Raw genomic sequence first — 13547 nt, 5'->3', positions numbered from 1 at the left:
AGCCCCCACAATGCCCCACTACAGCCCCCACAATGCCCCACTACAGCCCCCACAATGCACCACTACAGCCCCCACAATGCACCACTGCAGCCCCCACAATGCCTCACTACAGCCCCCACAATGCACCACTACAGCCCCCCACAATGCACCACTGCAGCCCCCACAATGCACCACTACAGCCCCCACAATGCACCACTACAGCCCCCACAATGCCCCACTACAGCCCCCACAGTGCCGCACTACAGCCCCCACAATGCCCCACTACAGCCCCCACAATGCACCACTACAGCCCCCACAATGCACCACTACAGCCCCCACAATGCACCACTACAGCCCCCACAATGCCTCTCTACAGCCCCCACAATGCACCACTACAGCCCCCACAATGCCCCACTACAGCCCCACAATGCCCCACTACAGCCCCCAGAATGCACCACTACAGCCCCACAATGCCCCACTACAGCCCCCAGAATGCACCACTACAGCCCCCACAATGCCCCACTACAGCCCCCAGAATGCACCACTACAGCCCCCACAATGCCCCCCACTACAGCCCCCACAATGCACCACTACAGCCCCCACAATGCACCACTACAGCCCCCACAATGCCCCACTACAGCCCCCACAATTGCCGCACTGCAGCCCTCACAATGCCGCACTGCAGCCCTCACAATGCACCACTACAGCCCCCACAATGCCCCACTACAGCCCCCCACAATGCCCCACTACAGCCCCCCACAATGCCGCACTGCAGCCCTCACAATGCACCACTACAGCCCCCACAATGCCCCACTACAGCCCCCACAATGCCCCACTACAGCCCCCACAATGCCTCACTACAGCCCCCACAATGCCCCACTACAGCCCCCACAATGCACCACTGCAGCCCCCACAATGCACCACTGCAGCCCCCACAATGCACCACTGCAGCCCCCACAATGCCCCACTACAGCCCCCACAATGCCCCACTGCAGCTCCCACAATGCACCACTACAGCCCCCACAATGCACCACTACAGCCCCCACAATGCACCACTACAGCCCCCACAATGCCTCACTACAGCCCCCACAATGCCCCACTACAGCCCCCACAATGCCCCACTGCAGCTCCCACAATGCACCACTACAGCCCCCACAATGCACCACTACAGCCCCCACAATGCCTCACTACAGCCCCCACAATGCCCCACTACAGCCCCCACAATGCCTCACTACAGCCCCCCACAATGCACCACTACAGCCCCCACAATGCCCCACTACAGCCCCCACAATGCCTCACTACAGCCCCCACAATGCACCACTACAGCCCCCACAATGCCCCACTACAGCCCCCACAATGCCCCACTGCAGCCCCCACAATGCACCACTACAGCCCCCACAATGCCCCACTACAGCCCCCACAATGCACCACTACAGCCCCCACAATGCACCACTACAGCTCCCACAATGCCCCACTACAGCCCCCACAATGCACCACTACAGCCCCCACAATGCACCACTGCAGCCCCCACAATGCCTCACTACAGCCCCCACAATGCCCCACTACAGCCCCCACAATGCCCCACTACAGCCCCCACAATGCCCCACTACAGCCCTCACAATGCCCCACTACAGCCCCCACAATGCACCACTACAGCTCCCACAATGCCCCACTGCAGCTCCCACAATGCCCCCACTACAGCCCTCACAATGCACCACTACAGCCCCCACAATGCACCACTACAGCTCCCACAATGCCCCACTACAGCCCCCAGAATGCACCACTACAGCCCCCACAATGCACCACTACAGCTCCCACAATGCCCCACTACATCCCCCACAATGCCCCACTGCAGCCCCCACAATGCCCCACTGCAGCCCCCACAATGCACCACTAACAGCCCCGCACAATGCCCCACTACAGCCCCACAATGCACCACTACAGCCCCCACAATGCACCACTACAGCCCCCACAATGCACCACTACAGCCCCCACAATGCCTCACTACAGCTCCCACAATGCACCACTACAGCCCCCACAATGCCCCACTACAGCCCCCACAATGCACCACTACAGCCCCCACAATGCCCCACTACAGCCCCCACAATGCCCCACTACAGCCCCTACAATGCCCCACTACAGCCCCCACAATGCCCCACTACAGCCCCCACAATGCCTCACTACAGCTCCCACAATGCACCACTACAGCCCCCACAATGCCCCACTACAGCCCCCACAATGCACCACTACAGCCCCCACAATGCCCCACTACAGCCCCACAATGCCCCACTACAGCCCCTACAATGCCCCACTACAGCCCCCACAATGCACCACTGCAGCCCCCACAATGCACCACTGCAGCCCCCACAATGCACCACTGCAGCCCCCACAATGCCCCACTACAGCCCCCACAATGCACCACTACAGCCCCCACAATGCACCACTACAGCCCCCACAATGCACCACTACAGCCCCCACAATGCCCCACTACAGCCCCTACAATGCCCCACTGCAGCCCCCACAATGCACCACTACAGCCCCCACAATGCACCACTACAGCCCGCACAATGCCCCACTACATCCCCCACAATGCCCCACTACAGCCCCCACAATGCCCCACTACAGCCCCTACAATGCCCCACTGCAGCCCCCACAATGCACCACTACAGCCCCCACAATGCACCACTACAGCCCCCACAATGCCCCACTACAGCCCCTACAATGCCCCACTGCAGCCCCCACAATGCCCACTACAGCCCCCACAATGCACCACTACAGCCCCCACAATGCACCACTACAGCCCCCACAATGCCCCACTACAGCCCCCACTACAGCCCCCACAATGCACCACTACAGCCCCCACAATGCCCCACTACAGCCCCCACTACAGCCCCCACAATGCCCCACTACAGCCCCCACAATGCACCACTACAGCCCCTACAATGCCCCACTACAGCCCTCACAATGCACCACTGCAGCCCCCACAATGCCCCACTACAGCCCCCACAATGCACCACTACAGCCCCTACAATGCCCCACTACAGCCCTCACAATGCACCACTGCAGCCCCCACAATGCCCCACTACAGCCCCCACAATGCACCACTACAGCCCCCACAATGCACCACTACAGCCCCCACAATGCACCACTACAGCCCCCACAATGCCCCACTACAGCCCCTACAATGCCCCACTGCAGCCCCCACAATGCACCACTACAGCCCCCACAATGCACCACTACAGCCCGCACAATGCCCCACTACATCCCCCACAATGCCCCACTACAGCCCCCACAATGCACCACTACAGCCCCCACAATGCACCACTACAGCCCCCACAATGCACCACTACAGCCCCCACAATGCACCACTACAGCCCCCACAATGCCCCACTACAGCCCCTACAATGCCCCACTGCAGCCCCCACAATGCACCACTACAGCCCCCACAATGCACCACTACAGCCCCCACAATGCCCCACTACAGCCCCCACAATGCCCCACTACAGCCCCTACAATGCCCCACTGCAGCCCCCACAATGCCCCACTACAGCCCCCACAATGCACCACTACAGCCCCCACAATGCACCACTACAGCCCCCACAATGCCCCACTACAGCCCCCACTACAGCCCCCACAATGCACCACTACAGCCCCCACAATGCCCCACTACAGCCCCCACTACAGCCCCCACAATGCCCCACTACAGCCCCCACAATGCACCACTACAGCCCCTACAATGCCCCACTACAGCCCTCACAATGCACCACTGCAGCCCCCACAATGCCCCACTACAGCCCCCACAATGCACCACTACAGCCCCTACAATGCACCACTACAGCCCCTACAATGCACCACTACAGCCCCCACAATGCCCCACTACAGCCCCCACAATGCCCCACTACAGCCCCCACAATGCCCCACTACAGCCCCCACAATGCCCCACTACAGCCCCCACAATGCACCACTACAGCCCCCACAATGCACCACTGCAGCCCCCACAATGCCTCACTACAGCCCCCACAATGCACCACTACAGCCCCCACAATGCACCACTGCAGCCCCCACAATGCACCACTACAGCCCCCACAATGCACCACTACAGCCCCCACAATGCCCCACTACAGCCCCCACAGTGCCGCACTACAGCCCCCACAATGCCCCACTACAGCCCCCACAATGCACCACTACAGCCCCCACAATGCACCACTACAGCCCCCACAATGCACCACTACAGCCCCCACAATGCCTCTCTACAGCCCCCACAATGCACCACTACAGCCCCCACAATGCCCCACTACAGCCCCCACAATGCCCCACTACAGCCCCCAGAATGCACCACTACAGCCCCCACAATGCCCCACTACAGCCCCCAGAATGCACCACTACAGCCCCCACAATGCCCCACTACAGCCCCCAGAATGCACCACTACAGCCCCCACAATGCCCCACTACAGCCCCCACAATGCACCACTACAGCCCCCACAATGCACCACTACAGCCCCCACAATGCCCCACTACAGCCCCCACAATGCCGCACTGCAGCCCTCACAATGCCGCACTGCAGCCCTCACAATGCACCACTACAGCCCCCACAATGCCCCACTACAGCCCCCACAATGCCCCACTACAGCCCCCACAATGCCGCACTGCAGCCCTCACAATGCACCACTACAGCCCCCACAATGCCCCACTACAGCCCCCACAATGCCCCACTACAGCCCCCACAATGCCTCACTACAGCCCCCACAATGCCCCACTACAGCCCCCACAATGCACCACTGCAGCCCCCACAATGCACCACTGCAGCCCCCACAATGCACCACTGCAGCCCCCACAATGCCCCACTACAGCCCCCACAATGCCCCACTGCAGCTCCCACAATGCACCACTACAGCCCCCACAATGCACCACTACAGCCCCCACAATGCACCACTACAGCCCCCACAATGCCTCACTACAGCCCCCACAATGCCCCACTACAGCCCCCACAATGCCCCACTGCAGCTCCCACAATGCACCACTACAGCCCCCACAATGCACCACTACAGCCCCCACAATGCCTCACTACAGCCCCCACAATGCCCCACTACAGCCCCCACAATGCCTCACTACAGCCCCCACAATGCACCACTACAGCCCCCACAATGCCCCACTACAGCCCCCACAATGCCTCACTACAGCCCCCACAATGCACCACTACAGCCCCCACAATGCCCCACTACAGCCCCCACAATGCCCCACTGCAGCCCCCACAATGCACCACTACAGCCCCCACAATGCCCCACTACAGCCCCCACAATGCACCACTACAGCCCCCACAATGCACCACTACAGCTCCCACAATGCCCCACTACAGCCCCCACAATGCACCACTACAGCCCCCACAATGCACCACTGCAGCCCCCACAATGCCTCACTACAGCCCCCACAATGCCCCACTACAGCCCCCACAATGCCCCACTACAGCCCCCACAATGCCCCACTACAGCCCTCACAATGCCCCACTACAGCCCCCACAATGCACCACTACAGCTCCCACAATGCCCCACTGCAGCTCCCACAATGCCCCACTACAGCCCTCACAATGCACCACTACAGCCCCCACAATGCACCACTACAGCTCCCACAATGCCCCACTACAGCCCCCAGAATGCACCACTACAGCCCCCACAATGCACCACTACAGCTCCCACAATGCCCCACTACATCCCCCACAATGCCCCACTGCAGCCCCCACAATGCCCCACTGCAGCCCCCACAATGCACCACTACAGCCCCCACAATGCCCCACTACAGCCCCCACAATGCACCACTACAGCCCCCACAATGCACCACTACAGCCCCCACAATGCACCACTACAGCCCCCACAATGCCTCACTACAGCTCCCACAATGCACCACTACAGCCCCCACAATGCCCCACTACAGCCCCCACAATGCACCACTACAGCCCCCACAATGCCCCACTACAGCCCCCACAATGCCCCACTACAGCCCCTACAATGCCCCACTACAGCCCCCACAATGCCCCACTACAGCCCCCACAATGCCTCACTACAGCTCCCACAATGCACCACTACAGCCCCCACAATGCCCCACTACAGCCCCCACAATGCACCACTACAGCCCCCACAATGCCCCACTACAGCCCCCACAATGCCCCACTACAGCCCCTACAATGCCCCACTACAGCCCCCACAATGCACCACTGCAGCCCCCACAATGCACCACTGCAGCCCCCACAATGCACCACTGCAGCCCCCACAATGCCCCACTACAGCCCCCACAATGCACCACTACAGCCCCCACAATGCACCACTACAGCCCCCACAATGCACCACTACAGCCCCCACAATGCCCCACTACAGCCCCTACAATGCCCCACTGCAGCCCCCACAATGCACCACTACAGCCCCCACAATGCACCACTACAGCCCGCACAATGCCCCACTACATCCCCCACAATGCCCCACTACAGCCCCCACAATGCCCCACTACAGCCCCTACAATGCCCCACTGCAGCCCCCACAATGCACCACTACAGCCCCCACAATGCACCACTACAGCCCCCACAATGCCCCACTACAGCCCCTACAATGCCCCACTGCAGCCCCCACAATGCCCCACTACAGCCCCCACAATGCACCACTACAGCCCCCACAATGCACCACTACAGCCCCCACAATGCCCCACTACAGCCCCCACTACAGCCCCCACAATGCACCACTACAGCCCCCACAATGCCCCACTACAGCCCCCACTACAGCCCCCACAATGCCCCACTACAGCCCCCACAATGCACCACTACAGCCCCTACAATGCCCCACTACAGCCCTCACAATGCACCACTGCAGCCCCCACAATGCCCCACTACAGCCCCCACAATGCACCACTACAGCCCCTACAATGCACCACTACAGCCCCTACAATGCACCACTACAGCCCCCACAATGCCCCACTACAGCCCCCACAATGCCCCACTACAGCCCCCACAATGCCCCACTACAGCCCCCACAATGCCCCACTACAGCCCCCACAATGCCCCACTACAGCCCCCACAATGCACCACTACAGCCCCCACAATGCACCACTGCAGCCCCCACAATGCCTCACTACAGCCCCCACAATGCACCACTACAGCCCCCACAATGCACCACTGCAGCCCCCACAATGCACCACTACAGCCCCCACAATGCACCACTACAGCCCCCACAATGCCCCACTACAGCCCCCACAATGCCGCACTACAGCCCCCACAATGCCCCACTACAGCCCCCACAATGCACCACTACAGCCCCCACAATGCACCACTACAGCCCCCACAATGCACCACTACAGCCCCCACAATGCCTCTCTACAGCCCCCACAATGCACCACTACAGCCCCCACAATGCCCCACTACAGCCCCCACAATGCCCCACTACAGCCCCCAGAATGCACCACTACAGCCCCCACAATGCCCCACTACAGCCCCCAGAATGCACCACTACAGCCCCCACAATGCCCCACTACAGCCCCCAGAATGCACCACTACAGCCCCCACAATGCCCCACTACAGCCCCCACAATGCACCACTACAGCCCCCACAATGCACCACTACAGCCCCCACAATGCCCCACTACAGCCCCCACAATGCCGCACTGCAGCCCTCACAATGCCGCACTGCAGCCCTCACAATGCACCACTACAGCCCCCACAATGCCCCACTACAGCCCCCACAATGCCCCACTACAGCCCCCACAATGCCTCACTACAGCCCCCACAATGCCCCACTACAGCCCCCACAATGCACCACTGCAGCCCCCACAATGCACCACTGCAGCCCCCACAATGCACCACTGCAGCCCCCACAATGCCCCACTACAGCCCCCACAATGCCCCACTGCAGCTCCCACAATGCACCACTACAGCCCCCACAATGCACCACTACAGCCCCCACAATGCACCACTACAGCCCCCACAATGCCTCACTACAGCCCCCACAATGCCCCACTACAGCCCCCACAATGCCCCACTGCAGCTCCCACAATGCACCACTACAGCCCCCACAATGCACCACTACAGCCCCCACAATGCCCCACTACAGCCCCCGCAATGCACCACTACAGCCCCCACAATGCACCACTACAGCCCCCACAATGCACCACTACAGCCCCCACAATGCCCCTCTACAGCCCCCACAATGCACCACTACAGCCCCCACAATGCCTCACTACAGCCCCCACAATGCACCACTACAGCCCCCACAATGCCTCACTACAGCCCCCACAATGCACCTGTGTCTCTGATAACTGTGTGAATGTTTTCCTCAGATCACGGCTCTGAAAATCAAACACAATCCTTTCGCCAAAGCTTTTCTCGACGCCAAAGACCGGTGAGAACACGCGTGTCCCCGACCTCTGACCTCTGACCTTTGACCCTGTAAACATGCGTGTGTTTGTGTGTTTGTGTGTTTGTGTGTTTGTGTGTTTGTGCAGGACGCCCAGCGCGAAGAGTCTGTGTGAGTCTGAGCCCAGAGCCGTCCCGTCATGTGAGTTTTATTCATCGTTATTACAATAAAACCTCTGGGGTTTGGTATCCATGTGTAGCAGGCTCTGTGGGGTTTGGTATCCATGTGTAGCAGGCTCTCTGGGGTTTGGTATCCATGTGTAGCAGGCTCTCTGGGGTTTGGTATCCATGTGTAGCAGGCTCTGTCTCTGGGGTTTGGTATCCATGTGTAGCAGGCTCTCTGGGGTTTGGTATCCATGTGTAGCAGGCTCTGTCTCTGGGGTTTGGTATCCATGTGTAGCAGGCTCTGTCTCTGGGGTTTGGTATCCATGTGTAGCAGGCTCTGTCTCTGGGGTTTGGTATCCATGTGTAGCAGGCTCTCTGGGGTTTGGTATCCATGTGTAGCAGGCTCTCTGGGGTTTGGTATCCATGTGTAGCAGGCTCTCTGGGGTTTGGTATCCATGTGTAGCAGGCTCTCTGGGGTTTGGTATCCATGTGTAGCAGGCTCTCTGGGGTTTGGTATCCATGTGTAGCAGGCTCTGTCTCTGGGGTTTGGTATCCATGTGTAGCAGGCTCTGTGGGGTTTGGTATCCATGTGTAGCAGGCTCTGTCTCTGGGGTTTGGTATCCATGTGTAGCAGGCTCTGTCTCTGGGGTTTGGTATCCATGTGTAGCAGGCTCTGTGGGGTTTGGTATCCATGTGTAGCAGGCTCTGTCTCTGGGGTTTGGTATCCATGTGTAGCAGGCTCTCTGGGGTTTGGTATCCATGTGTAGCAGGCTCTGTGGGGTTTGGTATCCATGTGTAGCAGGCTCTGTGGGGTTTGGTATCCATGTGTAGCAGGCTCTGTCTCTGGGGTTTGGTATCCATGTGTAGCAGGCTCTCTGGGGTTTGGTGTCCATGTGTAGCAGGCTCTGTGGTGTTTGGTATCCATGTGTAGCAGGCTCTGTGGTGTTTGGTATCCATGTGTAGCAGGCTCTCTGGGGTTTGGTATCCATGTGTAGCAGGCTCTGTGGTGTTTGGTATCCATGTGTAGCAGGCTCTCTGGGGTTTGGTATCCATGTGTAGCAGGCTCTGTGGTGTTTGGTATCCATGTGTAGCAGGCTCTCTGGGGTTTGGTATCCATGTGTAGCAGGCTCTGTGGTGTTTGGTATCCATGTGTAGCAGGCTCTCTGGGGTTTGGTATCCATGTGTAGCAGGCTCTCTGGGGTTTGGTATCCATGTGTAGCAGGCTCGGTCTCTGGGGTTTGGTATCCATGTGTAGCAGGCTCTGTCTCTGGGGTTTGGTGTCCATGTGTAGCAGGCTCTGTCTCTGGGGTTTGGTATCCATGTGTAGCAGGCTCTGTCTCTGGGGTTTGGTATCCATGTGTAGCAGGCTCTGTCTCTGGGGTTTGGTATCCATGTGTAGCAGGCTCTGTGGGGTTTGGTATCCATGTGTAGCAGGCTCTCTGGGGTTTGGTATCCATGTGTAGCAGGCTCTGTCTCCGGGGTTTGGTATCCATGTGTAGCAGGCTCTCTGGGGTTTGGTATCCATGTGTAGCAGGCTCGGTCTCTGGGGTTTGGTATCCATGTGTAGCAGGCTCTGTCTCTGGGGTTTGGTATCCATGTGTAGCAGGCTCTCTGGGGTTTGGTATCCATGTGTAGCAGGCTCTCTGGGGTTTGGTATCCATGTGTAGCAGGCTCTGTCTCTGGGGTTTGGTATCCATGTGTAGCAGGCTCTCTGGGGTTTGGTATCCATGTGTAGCAGGCTCTCTGGGGTTTGGTGTCCATGTGTAGCAGGCTCTGTCTCTGGGGTTTGGTATCCATGTGTAGCAGGCTCTGTCTGTGGGGTTTGGTATCCATGTGTAGCAGGCTCTGTCCCTGGGGTTTGGTATCCATGTGTAGCAGGCTCTCTGGGTTTGGTATCCATGTGTAGCAGGCTCTGTCTCTGGGGTTTGGTATCCATGTGTAGTAGGCTCTCTGGGGTTTGGTATCCATGTGTAGCAGGCTCGGTCTCTGGGGTTTGGTATCCATGTGTAGCAGGCTCTGTCTCTGCTCCAGGTCCGGGCTGGTCTCTCTGTCCGGCCTCGGGAGGCGGGGCTTATCCCTATCATCACCACGGATACAAGCATCACAGTTACCACGGATACCCGGGGAGGCACGCCCCCTACCCCGCCCCCCTCCTGCAGCCCCGCCCACAGCTCCCAGGTGAGGTTTTACTTCCTTTAGGGGGCTTTAAAGCAGCACTAAGTAACTTGTGCCCCTAGAGGCCGTGAGCGCAGCTGCAGCCGTCGCTCATGTAAATACTACAAAGACAAACAGTTACGTCCAGTTACACAATGGAGATCATTTGTTTCACTCAGACTTGGCTGTAAATACTGTTTAAGTGGTGCTAGCCGCAGTTAGCTTAGCCCGTTAGCCTGTTAGCTTGTTAGCTAGAAAAGATGAAGTTCCTCAGAGACGAGACTGAGTCAATGTTTATGTTCTGACATGAAACATGCTAACATACTAACATGCTAACATACTAACATGCTAACATGCCAACATGCCAACATGCTAACATACTAACATGCTAACATGCTAACATGCCAACATGCCAACATGCTAACATACCAACATGCTAACATACTAACAAACCAACATGCTAACATACTAACATGCTAACATGCTAACATGCTAACATGCTAACATGCTAACATACCAACATGCTAACATACTAACAAACCAACATGCTAACATACTAACATGCTAACATGCTAACATACTAACATGCTAACATGCTAACATACTAACATACTAATAAAGGCATTAAATAACTTCACATTTGACTTTCTGCCATTTGTAGAAAATCTTTGATTCTTTTGTGATTCAGTCTGATGGAGGAGTTTATATATGATTATACTTATATATGATTATACTTATATATGATTATACTTATATATAACTATACTTATATATGATTATACTTATATATGATTATACTTATATATGATTATACTTATATATGTTTCAGTGTGTGAGGTGGAGTTTATATATAATTATACTTGTATATGTTTCAGTGTGTGAGGTCGAGGGCTGGAGCTCGTCGTCTCAGGCGCCTCACGGCTCCAGGTTTGTCACTTTATCGTTTATTTTATTTTATTTTATTTTATTAAAGGGAAAGTTCCACAGTTTAGGTTTTTCCGACTTCACTTTGGAGAGAATTTTATTTAATTAATTAATTTTCTGTTATTTATTTTTTTGTAACTTAAAGAGACTCGATGCAAGTTGGTCATTTTATACTCACTACTGCCCCCTCAGGCCTTACGCGTCACTGCAGGTTCTGTATTAAACCGGTCTGAGCTGGAACATGTTAAACTCCGTACAGTCCCTTTAAAAGTCTGTACTTCAATATATTGTCAGTATTTCAGAATATTTTTAAACATATTTAGTTTTTTTGGGATTTTAAAGTTTGTTTTCTCGACAGTCCGCTCTGCGTCTGGAGCTGCGGCGACCTAAGCCCCGCCCCCTCGCCGTGCTCCTCGCTGCACGGACCAATCGGCAGCGACGGCCTCCTGCAGCCGGCCAATCCCAGCCGAGGGGGCGGGCCCACGTGGGGACACACCCACTCCTTCTGATGACGGACGCTCACCTCGTCCAATCAGAGCCGAGCGGCAAAACATCACGAAACGAAACGGAGTCAGAGCCACGAAAACCAAACTTTAACCTTTAACCTGATCCCGCTTTACCCAAATCTATAAAACAGCCACGAAAACGAGGAGGAAAACACCACAAAAAGAGATAAAAAGGGTCAGAGGTTAAAGTTAAAGTCTGATGTACAGAAGCAGCTTTGGTTTGATCCGTTTCGTGTTTTCCGTCTTTCTGTCGCCTCGTTGTAAAATCGGGACTTTTTTGTGTCGTTTTAAACCTTTGATCAAACATCTGGATTCATCTGCGGCTCATGATGGAGAAACTGACCATCGTTCAGACAAAACATCACAAATGAAAACGTGTAAATGTTTAATCTGAGTTGACTTTCAAAGTGTTTGTGTCAAAAGTAAAACGTGTCAAACTTTGTGTCAGTTGTTGAAATGTTGAAATGTTGATGTTTTGTAAACGTTTGTTTGGTGGAAATAAAGAGTTGAAATGAGTGGATGTGTTTGAAAGAGACGGAGCGCCCTCTGGCGGACACCGCGCGGAACTGCAGGTGAAACAAACGTTCAAATACTTCACTTCTAACTTATCCGAGCGCATTGTCTCCAGTTCAGCTTTACCCAAATCCACGAGGCCTAAAGTCTGACCCACAAAACAAACCTGAAGGATCTTCTGCCTCGAGTCTCCGGCGCTTCTTTGGTTTCATCACATTTTCAGTTTTCTGTTTTGTTTTCCAGTTTTGTACATTTAATGATTTAAAAGCAGCTTCAAACATGAAACAGAATAAACTCACATTCAGCAGGTTTAACTTTAAACATGTTCATATTTGAAAATCAGACCCATTTACTGTAAAACCTGAGGCTTCAGAAATACAAAGTAAATCACGGCGCCGGCGCGCCCTCTGGCGGACACGTCCCGGAACTACAGGTGAAATGTTAAACTGAGAAACGCTTTAGAAACTTTAACTGTGGCTCAAAAATATGTAAAGTTTAAACATTGAGACTCTTTAATAAACTGGATTAAAAAGTCTTTGTTTCTGCCCAAAGAGAGTTTTCAAATATTTTATAAAGTTTATCACTTTTATTACAAATATATTTCGTTTCAATAAGATTTTTTTTTTTTAAATGTAAAAAATGACACGTTTAAGTGATTTAAGATTAATCTGATTAAAAATTATTTGGTAGAAAAATGACCGGTTTTGTAACACGGAGCGCTGCCTCCAGCGGAGACAGGAGGAACTACACCCACTGCTGTAAACGGAAACTTGTTCGTTTTTATTATTTCAAACTCTTTTTGGGCCGTTTTTATTTATTTAATAACTTTAAATAAATAACGATCTAAGTCACGGCCGAGAGAGAAAGTGTTGAACTGTTTTTACTGAGTGAAACCATGGAAATAAAGTCAGGCTAACGGATTAGCATGATTTAGCCAAACCCGGTTAATGAGGCCGATCTGGTCATAACAGGCCCTTC

General features: G+C 55.0%; 1 protein-coding gene across 1 annotated transcript in view; it reads left to right on the top strand.

Annotated features, from left to right (window-relative positions):
* Positions 1-12111, top strand: part of LOC306981934 (T-box transcription factor TBX19-like) — a gene marked incomplete at its 5' end in the record, with an annotated part of 15157 nt that extends 3046 nt beyond the window's left edge. Inside the window, 5 exons of the mRNA XM_079581673.1 lie at positions 8292-8353; positions 8457-8509; positions 10504-10650; positions 11502-11553; positions 11909-12111. Of these exons, the coding sequence (XP_079437799.1) occupies positions 8292-8353; positions 8457-8509; positions 10504-10650; positions 11502-11553; positions 11909-12059 (465 nt within the window). The 3' untranslated portion in view covers positions 12060-12111. The remainder of the gene's footprint in view (positions 1-8291; positions 8354-8456; positions 8510-10503; positions 10651-11501; positions 11554-11908) is intronic.
* Positions 12112-13547: the final 1436 nt, after the last annotated feature.

The sequence above is a fragment of the Gobius niger genome (genome assembly GCF_951799975.1).
Source record: "Gobius niger genome assembly, chromosome: 23".
Lineage (NCBI taxonomy): Eukaryota > Metazoa > Chordata > Actinopteri > Gobiiformes > Gobiidae > Gobius > Gobius niger.
Note: the sequence above shows the minus strand (reverse complement) of the source record. Positions and strands in the feature narration are given on the sequence as shown.